Consider the following 16,005-nt stretch of genomic DNA (forward strand, 5'->3'; position numbering starts at 1 on the left):
ATTTTTTTTTTTTAAAGACACATTTTGTAATCCATAGCAAAAAGGAAAAATGTTGAACAGACGTGGGGAACAACTCCCACATCAACTGGAAGATGCCAGTCATTGAGCGTTCCAGTTATGATCCTTCTGCTCTTATGCTCAGTCGGAACCAATGTTGCAGATCTGTCTCGGCCACTGGTTTTGTTTGTTTGTTCTTAATTCTGCCCCCTTAGCTCCATGAGTAAATTAGTGAGATGAGGAGATAGCGTCTCTGGTTTCCTGTCCTTCGCAGTTCAAGGGTGTGGTGGCTGGCATGTGAGAATCACATGAACAGAGGGCCCTGACTTTCTTACCTGATTCTCAGATTACACCCCGTTTTCACGTGCGATGGAGTGTCCGCTGAGTTGATTTGATCACACGATTGTGCACACGAGGTCCCCGTGATTTCCAAATTAGCAAGCAGTAAACACTTGGCAGATTTAGTACAAGTATTTCTCCTTGGAAATCTCAGCCCATGTGGCAGGGGCCAGTGATTTGGGGAACTAAGTACTTTCTCTCGGGGCATAAAGTATATACATTTTGTGGAAAGAGAAGAGGTGGCCAGCACTGCATAACTGTTAGTCTTCTGTGCTTCTTTGATTTCTAAGTTAGGTTTGGACCTGAATCAAGAACTTCAAAACCAACGAAGTAAAACACATCTAGCAGCAAACAGAAAAATGAACTGTGAAATTGAAGATGAGACAAAACCCTTAAGAACTGATGATGCCTAAATGTTTATAAAGTTTTTGTAATTAACTAGCTCCGTATTTGTGGTACTTCAGTATTGAAACCCTGGCCTTTCTTCTGTTTCACCTGGGAAGTTCCTGAATTGAGACACTATTTTAATCCAGTCAGTTCATGTTATTCTCAAATATTATATAAGATTAATTATTAACAATCTATTTCATTGACATCTGCAATTCTAAGGAATTGTATTTTTTCTAGCTAGTGTTTCTAGGTTTCCACCTTTTGTAATTAAGAGCATGAGCCCTTTCCCTGTGTTTAGTTGTCAGTGTATTGAGGTGCTGACGTACATTCAATGTACAACATCCGAACTCAGGTGGAATGTAATCTGTGAATGTGTGTGTGTGTAATGGATGTGTGTCTGTTGCATGTAATATAAAGTTACAACTCATGGGTCATATTCCTTCAGAAAAGTAGCATAAAATATCATTTCTTCGGGGGAAAGAAAGCATGCAAACCGTTCAAGGGAAAATGCAACGGAATGAGAATTTTCTGATGTCTTGGCAATCAGACGTCAGGTGTCTTTAACGGAAGAATGATTTCCCATCCTCTCGCAGCCTCTGTTCCCCAAGAAGAACTATGAATGCCTGACCAGCTGTGAGTTCCTCAAGTACATCCTGTCGGTGAAGCAGGGCGACTGCCCAGCCCCAGAGAAAGCCAGCGGCTTCGCTGCTGCCTGCGTTGAAAGCTGTGAAGTGGACAGCGAGTGCTCGGGGGTGAAGAAGTGCTGTTCCAATGGCTGCGGACACACCTGCCAGGTGCCCAAGACCCTGTACAAAGGTGAGGGGCAGAGCAGGGGACACACAGCGGCCTTGCCATCACGGTCCGTGTGCGCGTGGGGGAGGGTGTCACTCAAAGATGCGACTGTTGCAGGAAAAGTCAGAGCTTTAAGAAACGGTACTCTGTGCTACGATCATCTGAAAATATTCACTGCACCACAGGACTCAGCTGCAGTGAACCCAGATTGGGGCACAGCAAAGCATTCATCTGAATCCTTTTTTTAAATTTATTTTTTAATTGAGGTATGTTTGATTCACAGTATTATTAGTTTTCAAGTGCACTGCATCGTGATTCAGTATTTTTATAGGTGATACTCCATTGAAAGTTATAACAAAATAATAGCTCTCGCCTATGAATCCTTTCAAATTTACCACCTAGGAAGGCCACCATCAGCTTGGGAACCTTGTGTTTTTCTCCAGTGCCACTGAATCAGCTAAGCTCCACTGGCTACCCTGGTGGTGTCAGCAGATTTAAATCCCTGGAAGAAAGGGCTGGGGATGCAGCAGAGTTGAAAAACACATAACAAATGCACGGGTCTCGTGGTTTTTCTGTTGTCGTGATCCAAGAACAGAAGTGAGTCTGCAGGGACTTTAAATGTTTGGATTAGTGTCTCAAGATTCTAGGTGGAGGAACTGCTGTTTTCCAAAAGATGGGGAATGCAACTTACCAAACAGGTTAGCAGGTGTAAGTGTACACTCATAGGCAGTTTCTAGAGCATGTAAAGCCTTTACGCTGAGTGTTTCTTGCCTGTTTCTGTAAACGTGGCTGAGTTCTTTTATGTCAGACCGATGCTGTTGTATAGTTTGGGGTATCATCCAGGTACACTGTGAGAGATGTAAGAGTTTGTTACTTTTTGGGTCTAACTTGAAGAGGAAAGTAGAACACATCAGGAGACGTCATTCACGACCAGTAGAAAAAATGTGTCTCACCTCCTCTCTCTCACTTGCACTCACACACGTCAAGTGTACGTTGTTGCAATGCTGGTGTTTGATTCCGGGCTTGCTGACTAGTTTCAGAAGGCCATTCTTACATTCATAACAATTGACATCTCCTGGAATTCACGTACCTGCCCCATCTTCCTCTGGCTCCCACTTGGAAATACTCTCATCTGAAATCTGTATAATCCATACAGTTTTCCATTTTTTTTTTTCTGTAATATGCCTGGAAACCTGGCACAAGTACTGTCTCAAATTCAAAATCATGGCTGCTTTCCTTAACAGACTGAACATTTTTTCAATGGATTCAAAGTTTTATTGTTTATGTACCTTTTATTGTAAACTACATAAAAATCACTTCCACGGAAATCTACTCCCATGTAAGTTCTTAAAAATCTACTATTATGAAACCTTTTCTGTGGTTATAGATCATTTGCTGTTTAAATATTAGCATTTACCATAAAAGTAGGATGCTTTAGAATGATTGTTGAAAACCCATTTGTGAAACCTTTGTTGTTGTAAAAGTAGGGCATTTAAAAGAGGCAATATAAAATAAAATAGGCTTTTCATGTGAAGCACTGAAGTCAGTATAAACTTCAAGTATATTCTGGTTCACCGAGAAGAGGGGAAATAATTCTACAAAGGGCCAACGTAAATGATTAATTATTGAAAGATACCTACAGTTTAAACCCACGCTTAACTAAATAGGATGGATTTTTGCTAAAGTCACCTTTCTACTGCAAGTAGCTCTTTTTTTAATTGAAGTAGAGTCAGCTTACAATGTTAGTTTCTGATGTACAGCCTAGTGATTCAGTTACACATACATATATTCCTTTTTGTATTTTTTCATTATAGGCTATTACAAGGCATTGAATATAGTTCCCTGTGCTCTACAGTAGGACCTTGTTGTTTATCTATTTTACATACAGTAGTTTGTGTCTGCAAATTCTGAACTCCCAATTTATCCCTCAACCCCGTTTCTTTTTTTTTCTTTTGTGTATTCAGTCTTCTCTAAACTGTACTCTTAAAATGTTTTAAATTTTATTGTTTTTATTGAAGTACAGTCAGTTACAAATCCCTCTACTCCCTTTGGCCCAAGTAACCCTTGACTTGGACATTTGTGGAGAGACAGTTCATGGAGGGAGCACTAACCACAGAGTCAACAGACCCCTGTTGGCCTGACAGCGACTTTTGCATAATAAGCATAAGGATCACGGTCTCGTCAAGTCTTAGACATTCTTTCCTTGCCGTCTGCAGCAGCTCCTGAAGGAGGGCTGGCGTCCGTGTCCCCGGAGCATCTGTCAGTATTCAGTGAGCCCCAAGAGGGGCTCCGGGAGAGCCTTCTGCACCCCTGCAGGGACAATCTCAGGTCCTTATGGGCCACTCGAAGTCCCTGATGGCGCTCCCAACCTGGAGCCAAGCTGCCTGCTCACTCTCCAAAGAGGATTCTGGTGCTCTATCCAGCTACCATAATAGGACCCTAAACTTCAACCTCTTTTTGGGCTCCACTGTATTATTATAGGTCAATTAAAAGATCTATCAGTATCAAATAGTTTAAGTCTAATATAATCACTGATTTAGCAGTTGTTTTAGGCTAATGAATAACACGGAGATTTTTTTTTCTCTGATCTTAATTTTCTACTAATTTGTGGAATTATTTAAATAAGATTCAGAGCACACCCTACAAAGAACCAGATTCTGTTGGACAAAGCTGTAAATTCCTCCTGTCCTCATCCATTCCTGATTTACTTATTGAAGTGTCATCTCATAGGAAATCCCAAAGAGCATGCCCTTAATGTCTTCCCTATTTAAAATGGACGGATGTCACCTGGGTTTACTGAGCATTTCAGCTCAGTGAGTATTTATGGACTCTTTGTGAGGGGTCATGAGGAGAGCTGGCTGTGCGCCGTGCTGGGCGCTGCGGGGCAGAGTCACTAGGACACCAGCCTCCACCAGGTCCAGGAGTTCCTCGTCAAGGGGGCCGTGCACACACACTCATTTAAATGGGCCAATCCCATTCTTAACTTTTGCCATAAATTGAGATGTACCACCCCCCGTCCTATTTCTCCTTTCCAGGCTTCTTGGGCTAATGAAAAATTTTCAAAATATATGGAAACACATATCCACTTTGGTCCTTGTTTGTGGAAGAGAAGAGGGCATGAGGGCTGGACTGGTTTTCTAGCTTCAAAAGCTTTATATGCTGGAAGCTTGAGTTTTTAAAACCATTGTGTGTTTTGAAAAGATGATCAACAGAATGCCCATTACATCTGTTATGCTGCGAGATTAATTAACCTATTAATTAACCTATTAATCTAGGTTATGCTGCGAGAACGGTCCTTAGCTGATGCCTCTGAGTTAACTTTACTTATGTTCTGAATCAGCCAACGGACAACAGCAGTGAGCTTTCCCCTCCCCCTTCAAATAAAGCATGCTAGCATCCTGGAAGACTTGACAGTGCGGCCATGGGTCAGCCACGCGCCAAGGTGCTGGTTCTCTGAAACGCACGCCTTCACAGGGTTGTGGGAAGTTCACACGGTGGGCCGTCCGCAGGTGAAACACAGCTGTGGTTCGGTGGCGACCTGATTCCCCCTTTGATTCTCCCCTGTTGCAGGTCTGGTTTACCGCTGGTTGGACTAGGCTCTCTCAAGAGGTGATGCTTTATTATTTTAGTGTCTCTCTTGACTCTCAACTGTGGCGATTGGTTGAGGGAGGGAAGGAGAAAAGCTGAAATGATTTTCCAAATGTACAGAGTCAGAGAAGCTTGTGGCCTTCAGTTATCGAGATGCCCACGCGCACAGCACTCATTTCCTTCACCAGGTGCTAACGTGGAATTAATCGTGTATCAGTTCGTTTCCTTTCAAAAAGGTCTGATCGTGGAGTTGGGTTTACTATTTCCATGAATCTCTTAATATTTGAAATATATAAACCTAGGATTTTCGAGACGGGCCACTTTTCACAGATTCATTTATCACATTTTGAATACAGTGACCGAATGACTTAATGTGATCTAAGCCCAGATTCCTTGAGTACACTTGTCTGTTTGAGAACTATTATGAGGTGGTTAATTACTGAATCACTGGAACACTATATTTTGGTGCATTTTCAAACCATTTAGACTTGTGACAAGTATTTTTACAGCAAGAGTTAGATCTTGAGGTGATTAGTAACTGCTGATTTTTCCATCAGTCTGTCTTTAATATTTTTTGACACATAGAAGTTCTGTTCCTTTGATCTCACCAAAATACTTGTTATGGCCTCAAGAAAAAATGCACCTGTATTGTCACATATTGTCAGGTGTTATATGAGAGCATTTTTGAATTTTTTAACAGACTAGTTTAGAGTTCAGATGACTAATTTTTTCAAAAATAATAATACTAAAAAAAGAAAAATCCTAGTCATTGACATAATAAAAACCACACGGAGGAGAGTTCCACTCTCTCCGTCTGGTTATGCAGTTGGGATGCTGGTTGAGCCGGCAAGGACGATGGACGGACCGACCGACCGTCGCTGGGGGCCTGGGGGCCGAGCGCCACCTGCACACAATTATGGCCGGTACAGGAGTTCTTCCCAACAACGGAGCCCGCTGACCCTAACGCAGAGCAGACGGGCCGTTCCTTAACATGCGCATCACAAGATTACTGCACATCATAATTAAAGAGATTTTTAAACGGATGAGTTTCAGCTGACAGTGCCCTGATGCTCATCATGTCCGATTAAGGCTCTTGGTAGTTGAATGACATTCAAGTTTAAAGCCTTAGTGGGAGGGGACTCGGATGCTTGGGTTTGCTTCCAGTGAGTCCAGGTTACTGCAGCGGCTGGAGTATTGGCTGTGGCTGCATTTACACTAGAGGATTATACCCGGGAGAGCCAGGATGGGTTTGGAAGGGGGAGGGTATAGCTCAGCGGCAGAGCGCATGCTTAGCATGCACGAGGTCCTGGGTTCAATCCCCGGTACCTCCTCTACAAATAAATAAACCTAATTACCCCCCGCCCCCGAAAAAGATGGGCTTGGAAGTCTCAGAGAGAGTGCTCTATGAGTTTAAGGAACTAACCAGTCTTCCCCTCTTTAAGAAGTAAGTAAACGTACGTCTGAGTCATATGACTCTACCTGTGCTGGAGAAGGTGGCACTGAACACCTGTGAAAGTCCTCTCCTTTCCTAGGAGAACCTTGAGCAGAGAGGGGTGTACTGTTGTTGCAAGGACTCGCATCAGTGTTCTGGTGTCTTTTTTTTTTTTTTAATTGAAGTACAGTCAGTTACAATGTGTCAATCTCTGTTGTACAGCAGTGTCCCAGTCATGCATATACATACATATATTTGTTTTCATATTCTTTTTCATTAAAGATTATTATAAGATATTGAACACAGTTCCCTGTGCTATACAGGAGAAATTTGTTTTACGTCTGTTTTTACATATAGTGGCTAACATTTGCAAATCGCAAACTCCCAGATGTATCCCTTCTCACGCCCTCTTCCCCTATAACCACTTACTTCTCCAGCTGTGTTCTTGAGAGATGACCGAGAAGGGTTAGGCCGTTCCTTCAGCCAACACTTCTAGACCATTTGCTCTCGCAGAATGCTCTCTCCCGGGACACCGTGAGGTGTGGGGAGGGAGGAGACACGTTTCTTGACCTCTGGGTCTGTAGCTTCGTGGGGAAGACAGACAGCCTTAAACCAGCCTGTTGCGGCCGGAGGCGGTGAAATGTGCGTTTTGACAGTTACAGGTTAAGTGTTGAAGAGCCGGACGGAAGAATGGAGCCTTTATTTCCAGTTGGCAGGTTTAGGGAAAGTGGCTCCTAAGGGTGGCCTTTGGGCTGAGCCTGGAAGTGTTCAAGGGTCTGTAGTCAGAAAATAGAGGGAAAGACATTTCAGAGTGAAAAAAGCAATCACATAAACAGGCCGTGGCAGTAGGAAGTCACTGGCAGTGAGTTTCTGGGAAAGCTGGGTGGGTCTAAGGGTAGGGTGTGCAGTAAACGTACAACGTACCAGGAGGTCAACCAAAAGGTAACGGGGAGTAGATTATGAAGATGGATGCCTTGAGGGAGATACAGAGACGTTCCCCTTCGCCCTACAGAAAATGGGATGCAGTTGAGTGTTCGGGGAAGGTAAAGGACAGCCTCCTCTTTTACTTTAGGAAAATAACCACAAATATTGTACAGAGGGAATTACAAAAGAGATGGACTTGCAGGGAGATGGGTTCAGACAGGAGAGGAAAGTGCCTAGAACAGGTGGTCGCCATGGAGACAGAAAGACTTAGGGATTCCTGGAAGGATGCTGTGCACTGTGGATGTTGGTAGGTGCAGGAACAAGATGACGTGGTTCTCCATAGAGCCTAGAGTTGCCGTGAAGATGCGTCACCGGGGAGGGGGCACGTGCTGGGGAGGGGCACCTGAGATGGGACTTGCGCAGGTGGATGGGGACGGGGCGGTGGGGCAGCAGCCCAGAGAGGGACTGGGGATAGATTTGAGAGACCCTTGCTTAGCAGCAATATTCAAGTCATGAAGGCGTTACTGTAAGATTATGCACCGAGAAGAAAAGTTTGCAACCCAAGTTTGAGAACACTCACGCAGGGCCTCACGCAACAGGATCAGAGACAAACGGAAGTCCCAGGGCAACCAGGAACAGCAGAGACATTAGAACCAGGACGTCCCAGGGATTTTCGGAGCTATGAAAACCACTTCTTTTCTCTCCCTTCCTAAGTGGCTTTTCCTAATTCTAAAATGTGGAGAGAAACATAAAATTCAGAGAGAAACTGGAGATTGGGTCATAGCTCCAAGCAATTTATTTGATCTTCCTCAGACTCCATTCCCTGGTGTTCCAAATGTAGATACATAACCCCTCACCCGCTTCATGAAGGCACAGGAAGGACCAGGGGAGGCAAGTTTATGGTGAAGGAAAGGCGACGTATATACAGACATCGCCCGTCGGCAAATCAAAGTGGAGGCTGCTACTGGTCGGGGGGATGTAGTTCTCTGGAGAAGTGGTTTTAAAAGTCAGTGAGCTTTTGGGCAGATGTACAGATGCCATTGTTAAATTATCCAACCCCTCAGTGTTTAACGACTTTAAGATTTCACAAGACTGAGCCTGAACGAAGTTCAAAATGAAACAAGTTGACATTCAGCCGCATCACTTAATGTGCGTCAGCTCTTAGGTAGAGTCTGTATTTGCACGCGTCCCCGTTTCCTTGGTTTAAACTTAAGAACTGGAGAAAGAAACGCAGCCTTCTGAAGCAGCCACTGCAAATGAGTTGTCAGTGGTTTAGGCAAACGCTCATTCTCAGCAGAAAATGATTTCATCAGCCACTGGGGCTCCTGGTTCTGATGATACTGAACATCATGATGCCACAGGCCCTACCGAATTCGGTTAGTTTTATATGTCCTGTTAGTATTAGACATTTGTTTCAAAGTGTCCTTTCCATAATGGCTGTGATTTTGAACCATGGTTCTTAAATCTTGCAGTCACCAGGCAACTTGCACGCACTGTCAGGGGAAAAAGGAATCAAAATGATTAACTACTTTCGGATGAGACACCTGTGAGGGACTTTTGAAGCCAGGCACTCAGGCGTGCCAAAACCAAACATTATAAATTCATCATTTTCCAATTTTAAATGGTAAGTCTGTCGGGAGGGCCCTGGCAGTCACTGGGGAACCCACAAGACCCAGGCTTTGGAAATCGTTCTCGTGAGACTTGACCCTGTGAGAGGGCTGGGCTTTATAATGTTTGCCTTAAAAGGAAAACTCCCCGAGATGGGAAGGATGGCAAACTCAGGAACGGTGTTACAATGACCCTGGGGTCCATGGGTAGGGACGGAGCCTGTAAGTGTCAAAAAGGACTGGCAACTCTCCGTGACACTTGCTCGTGGGAGTTCCCGTCAGCCTCACATGGGGCGGCTCGGTAACATGACTGATTCAGAAGACTGCACGTGAAGGAGTTGTCAAGCTTACTGGGGAGATAAAAACTAGTCCAGAATCAGGACTCAATTCAGACCCTCTAAAAAAATGGGAAAGTGAAACGGAACTCAGTGTCAGAAGATCTCAAAGGTGACGCCTTCAGACGGAGAAGCCGCTTTTCTGAAAGGAAACAGGATCAGTTGTCATTAGACGGGATCTGCCTGCCTCTCCTGTAGGTTTTCCTCCCTCAACTGTCACCTCCGTTTTGAGCCCCTTGTGGGTGGTTTTCACTGGCGTGGTTCTGTTTCAGGTGTCCCCCTGAAGCCCAGGAAGGAGTTACGATTTACGGAGCTGCGGTCCGGACAGCTGGAGATTAAGTGGTCCTCGAAGTTCAACATTTCCATCGAGCCTGTGATCTACGTGGTGCAGAGACGGTGGAATTACGGGATCCATCCGAGCGAAGACGACGCCACACATTGGCAGACGGTAGCCCAGGTCAGTGCTTCGTGGGCGTTTTTGTTCCCTTGCAGTAGTGTCTCCCACACACCTGCAGAGAGAAGATTAACTCGCTCTGCCTCTGTCAGCATAGTGTGACCACCAAAATAGTTTAATCTGGTGTGGAGGCGTTGTGCCGTCGGCGGAAGACAGGGTGAGCTCCGTACGTAGAACCCAGTACCACTAGAACTTGACTATTGGCTTAACTTACCCACAGTGCAAGCAGAAGGGAGATAATTTTTTAATCTGAGTGTTCACATTTATTTCCGCCCAGAACCACATGCCCTTGAGATAAACTTAAACCCATCCAGACTAAGGGAAATGCAACACCCAGAGGGCTGGTTCATGTGACACCTGATCACCTAAACGACTTCCCCGGTATTTCTCCTACATCTAAGCCTGTGCTCCACACAGGGCTTCAGGGGCATGGGGTAACATCCGTATCACAGAGGGGCTTACCGGGAAGGAGCCAGCGGCTCATAAGTCTTCTCCAAGTGCCTCCTTCTTCATCCGAGTCAACTTACCAACAGGCAGGCCACCTGGATGGCAGCCCCCTGTGGTGTATCTTCCAGGGCGCCTTCCTCTTCTGTCTTGTGGATTCGAAAAGCAAAATATTTACTTTCTTTTTAAGAGCTGTTCAATGGACTGCCAGCTGCCAGAAAACTCCACGGATGGGGAAAAGGGAGAAACTCTCAATATGGAACTATTTCATGCTTTTCAACAACTAAAATGCCTTCTCCACGTGTATCCGTAGAGGAAAAATCCTCTCCTCTCGGTGATCAGATCATCCTTCTCCAAGGATGAGATTCCCATGATTTTGTTTTTTCAGTAAATATAAAATAAATTTCAGCGTTGAGATGTTTGGAAGAGGAATTTAGTCTTTCTTCCAAATGGTAGTATCTCAGAAAGATAAGCAATAAAGACCTGAAAATAAATGAGAAATTTGACGTTAAAAAGAAAGAGCATAAATTGGGGGGGGGGGGAGAACGGTCAAATTTAGTAATTCTATTCTGTAACTATTTTGTTAAAATTTTTTGCTTGAGTAAAACATAAAGATGTTCAGAATACAACCCCAAGTTGGACCTGACTTCCATGGTGTGCTCCCTTCAAGGGGGCTACTGTAGTATCACTTGTAAATTTCCCAAACGATGGAATTTCCAAGTAGGTCCAAAGTTTAAATGGAAAGACGTACGAAAGTAACTGATGGGCAGACCTCCTCCTTCATATCCTCTGTTTAGGAGCGAGAGGGAAGGCCTTGGACTGTTGTTACTTTATTACTATTACTGCCTTCACTAGGCGACACCACCTGGTGCTTCCTCGCTCTGTCTGCTCAGTGCTGTGGCTGCTGTGCTGACGTGAGCTTCTCAAACTGAAGGCTCCAGCTGACTGAACCAGTTGGTGACCACGTTGTCTCAGATTCTGCCAAATGAGGTAGAAAGCCACGCCCGAGAGTTCATCTTCTTCCTTTGATCTCGGAAACGCTGCGCTTCCTCTGAAAGCTGAAGTACACAGCACAGCCCTCTTCAGCAAGCTCTAGTGAACTGAGGTTTGGGAGGGTTTCTGCTCACTCGTCCCCAGTGTCACCCACTGAGCAGCAGGTGGAGTTTGGCACTAGGCCAGGTGGGGCCGCGTGCCCGCGTTGATCCCCGGCGTCGAGGCGAAGGCTCCCGACCTCCCGTAGGATGTGGTTGGCACCGGGCGTGTGGGCCCTGAGCTGGATGAAGTCAGGCAGTGGGAAGAACGTTAACGTTACCTGGTATCTTGGGACATAGCAGCAGAGACAGCAAAAGCCGTGGACCACTCCCAGAGTCCAGTTGTCTTCTTTGCACATTCACTGGACCAAGAGGTATTAACAGACCTCACCCTGTAGGAACATGGCTGGGTCCTTGCAGATCTTACGTCATTTGCTCAAATTCAAAGACAGAAAAGTCTGGGTGGCAGTGTGCTTCCAGAACTGAAGTGTGTGGGTTCACGCACCTACTTACTTACAGGATTAAATTTGGCACGCCAGTAAGAGGCCTTTCCTTCTACGGTGTAGACATGATTTCATGTTCTCTCTAATGGCATGATTACTTCATATATTTATTCATTTCTGTGTATCACTGATTGATGTAATCCTCCAATGCTGTTTTTAGTCGCTGGATTTAAAAACAGCCCAAGCAATCCTCAGAAGACTTTGCCTTCCAGAGATCTTTAACTCTTTCGGATGAAAGGCCTAGGAATGGAAGTTAGCAGTTGAAACCTTCCTGACAACTCTCTGATGACTAGTGGGATTGGCTGCAGGTATCCAGGCACGTGGGACAGGTCAAGGCTGTGTTGCATCGGCGGATGAGTTAAGAGTGTTTCTAAAACAGACCCGATGGGCACGTCCGGATAAAAGGGTTCCCTGTGCTCTGTCCCCTCAGACCACGGATGAGCGGGTCCAGCTGACCGACATACGGCCCAGCAGGTGGTACCAGTTCCGAGTGGCGGCCGTCAACGTGCACGGGACCCGGGGCTTCACGGCCCCCAGCAAACACTTCCGCTCCTCCAAAGGTCAGTCCCACCCCGACTCTCCCCTGCCTCCCACGCACACCTGGGGACACATTCATCACGTCTCCAAGTTCAGATTTACAGCTGGCCAACAGGTGGCTTTGCCGGTCTCCGCAGAGGGGACCAGATGTGTTTGAAGGTACCGTGTGAATTTGTGGTCAGGACCGTCGCCGGGCCTTTACCTCTGAGAGACTGCAGGAGGTAACAGGATGGGTTTTCTCAACGTGGAAGTGACGGTTTTCCACGACCAGCTTCCCCTGGGTCTCTCAGGATATTCTGCCTCAGGCACCACTCAGTTAATTTTTGGAGGAAAGGTTTAGTTTCTGCTGCATCAGACTGTACGGGTTTCTTGAAACAGCTGCCAAATTGAGTGTGAATTAATCTCTTTTGTTTCATAACCTCCGGAATTTAAATCCCTCCCGAGTCGCCTTATCATCGCCATCATTTTGTTCGGTGCCTATTTCACTGCTGTTCTGAAGCCTCTGTGGGCTCTGATGAATACTGACCGTGTTACATGTGGAGTCACTCAGGCGACAGTTGAAGGGCATAATTTGACTGGACGTTGTAACAGCTCCGTGTTTATTTCTCCAGTTGCGCTGAGACGGCTGTGTGCATTCTGAATGAGTATGTCCACTTGGTCATCATCACAGTCCAGTTCCGTGGATGTAAAGCAGTGAGTTAGTCACTAATCAGCATAATCCCCTTACATGGAAGCGAATTTAAATTTATCTCAAACATGCACTGTGATATTGATGAATTATGTAAGACGTATAACGTCAGTCATATCTTTCAATACAGGAGGGTTTGAACTGGCTGCTGTGACTTGCAATGTCTGTTCCATTTGGGGGGAAATGTATGTTTTCACTAGTCTGTCCATTTCTCGTTAGATAATATTGTCACCCCTTTCTCTGCATAATCATAGGTCTCAGGTGGAAAACTTGCATCCAAAATAATTTAATACTTGGGTTCTATTGCAGTGTATGTTGTAGATTTTTAAGTCTTTGTTTTAAAGAGTTCTTTTAAGAAAGGGAAAGTGCGTCCTTACCCCACCCCCACTGGGGTGGAGACACCGAGTAAGCCGGAGGGTGAAGTGAAACATAAGGGTATCCGTCCTTCCCCGTCTGAAGGCTTCCTCCCCCTGGTCTGAGGATTTAATGAATAACTGACGGTGGGTTCAGAGGTGAGCGACGGGGCTTAAGCACTTTCACCGTGAGTTTCATGGTTCAAACGCGACGCAGGTGTGCTGTGGTCAAATGTGTTGCCACCTGTCCCGCTGCCCACAGGATTTTGTCTGGTGCTTTTTTTTTTTTTTTTTTGGATAGAACACACTTTATTCATAAATAAGTCTCCTTAGAGTGAAAAGCAGAGGCACTGTCTTCTTAGAAAAAAGAAACATGAGAAGGCAACTGCCATTTGATTTTTAAATTGCAGATTAGCTTTTTAGAATAGGAGAACATTTTGAAAATCAGATCAAGGCTGCACATGCAGACGTGAGACACATGCAGCCCCTGGCCTCTGGGGACAGAGGTTAAATACCTGTGAGAGTTGTGCAGCATCTGGGCAGAGGTCCTGGGACAGTCCCCAGGGTCAGTCCTGTGACTGCCAGCTGCCAAAGAGTCATCCATCCTGGGGAAGAAGCAGGGCCATGCTGTCCCACCACTCCTGGCGAATCTGAGCACCTCAGCCGTCTACAGTTAGAGCTGCATCCCTCACACTTTCATGGGCTTTGGTGAATGGCTGTGCACCATCTCGGGTAAGTCTTGCAGTCACCATTAAATTGCCCTGTTTCTGGCTCTTATTACAAATATGCCCAACAGTCATCATTCCAGACTTCAGTTCTTGCAGTTTGGGCAAACCAAAAATATATGCCCAGAATTCATAGTGGATTCTCCCGTTTTCAGTGAAGGAGCCTCACAGAATGATGGGACCATAGTAGCTCCAACAAAGAGCTGAAGGCGTTTCTTCCAAGGTGTGTCTAGTCGTGGACAAGATGGTACCACATCTTTCCCCAGTCAGTTCCTCAGATATAGAAATGTGTCCTGCTGAGAAAATAATTTCACAGCCTTGCTGAGATACAATTTACCTACCATGAAAGTCACTTAAGTGTGGAAGCCAATGATTTTTAGAATTTACTAAGTCATGTGACCATCACCATCATGCAGTTTTAAAATCCTACAAAATCTCCCCTGCCTTCCTGGGAGAACTTTAAGGCAGAAACAAAGCGTTATTGAATCTTGTTTTATCACTCATGATTCATTCCCTTTTTTATTAAACAGTGTTTACAGCTGAGCACCAACTATGTGTCAGGCACTGTTCTAGGCACCAAGGGGGTAAGTGAAAGAAGAGACAGAAATGTCTGCTCCTGTGGAACACACAGAGATTGATCCTGACTAGAAGCGAGAGGACACAGTAAACAATCCATAAAATGCATGAAATCCTCCCATATAGTTGGGTAAACAGTGATATCTGACTCTAAAAAAAATAAGGAACAGAATACAGGAGATGTGTGGAGAGGAGGTTGGTTTTGATTTTTGTAGTTTGGGGAGGGCAGGCAAAGAAAACGTGTTTGTATAAAGAAAGTGAAGGGCTGGCCCTGCCACAATCTGAAGGAAGAGTCTTCCCGTTCCAGGAGGTGGCAGGTGCAAAGATCCTGGGGCAGTAGTGGGTGTGCAGGATTCAGAAAGCAGCAGACGAGCTGGAGGGTGGAGCAGAGGAAGACGGAGATGGACAGGAAGGAGGGAGGTGGATTTGTGGGCCTCCGTTGTCATTGGTAACGGCGTGGTTCTTCCTGAGTTCGATGGGGAGTGGCTGGGAGATGCTGACGTGATGGCACTTAGATTTCAGTAGAGTTAGGACCACTCAGGCCACTGTGTTGTGGACACATGAAAGGTGGAGGGGGCTGAGGCAGAGATGCCAGTGGGAGACCAAGGCAGTATTCCTGGTGTGAGATGATGCTGAGTTGGAGGGCATTATGCCGAGTGAAGTCAGTCAGACAGAGAAAGACAGATACTGAATGGCATCACTTATACGTGGAATCTAAAAAACACAACCAGCTAGCGGATATAACAACAAAAGACGATGTAACGTGGATAAAGGCAGAAGTGAACTGTTGGGGGAGTACGTGTGGAAAGGGCAATCTGACAGGATCCGGGAATTTGCCAGTGGCTTGTACGGAGGGCGTGTCTTCAGGGTTCTTTTGTCACCAACCACTGACAGAATGGTGCTGCCACTGACTAAAACAGAGATGCCTGAGACAAGGGTTTAAGGGAAAACTCTTTCCTTTCCTTGGGGACACACATATTTCCAGAAGAAAAGTCATCCTTTCCAAGTCAGTGTGGCTGCCGAGCTCCAGGGCCTTTTCTGCACACAGGCTTTTCTGAGGGGTGGAGGGACCAACGGGCAGGGCTCTGGACACCCCACAGGGTTGCAGTCGAGAAACACAAGCGGTAGAACTAGAAGCTGAAGACAGAAAGACAAATTGGTTTCTACCATAAAGTCTCCCCAGTAGGGCAGGAAGGATCTTACTGGGGTAATGGAATCATTCTAAAACGGATGATACTGATGATTGCACAGTGTAGGAAACACTGAAACTCACTGGCCTGCATGTTTAGA

At 45.6% G+C, this 16,005-nt stretch overlaps 1 protein-coding gene and 1 long non-coding RNA gene across 3 annotated transcripts in view; one reads left to right on the forward strand and one right to left on the reverse strand.

The window, feature by feature from the left end:
• Nucleotides 1-16,005, forward strand: part of LOC105105077 (anosmin-1) — a 170,631-nt gene that overhangs the window by 114,900 nt on the left and 39,726 nt on the right. For both annotated transcript variants that reach the window (XM_031445982.2, XM_064482614.1), the window contains 3 exons: nt 1,320-1,542; nt 9,677-9,861; nt 12,267-12,396. In XM_031445982.2, coding sequence (XP_031301842.1) covers nt 1,320-1,542; nt 9,677-9,861; nt 12,267-12,396 — 538 coding nt within the window. The remainder of the gene's footprint in view (nt 1-1,319; nt 1,543-9,676; nt 9,862-12,266; nt 12,397-16,005) is intronic.
• The window catches only part of LOC135320091 (uncharacterized), a 483,416-nt gene continuing 475,654 nt past the window's right edge, over nt 8,244-16,005 (reverse strand). The window contains exons 8-9 of the long non-coding RNA XR_010379267.1: nt 10,321-10,785; nt 8,244-9,913 (exon numbers count right to left, since the gene is read on the reverse strand). This is a non-coding gene — a long non-coding RNA (uncharacterized LOC135320091). The remainder of the gene's footprint in view (nt 9,914-10,320; nt 10,786-16,005) is intronic.

Source organism: Camelus dromedarius, chromosome X, assembly GCF_036321535.1.
Source record: "Camelus dromedarius isolate mCamDro1 chromosome X, mCamDro1.pat, whole genome shotgun sequence".
In the NCBI taxonomy this organism is placed as follows: domain Eukaryota; kingdom Metazoa; phylum Chordata; class Mammalia; order Artiodactyla; family Camelidae; genus Camelus; species Camelus dromedarius.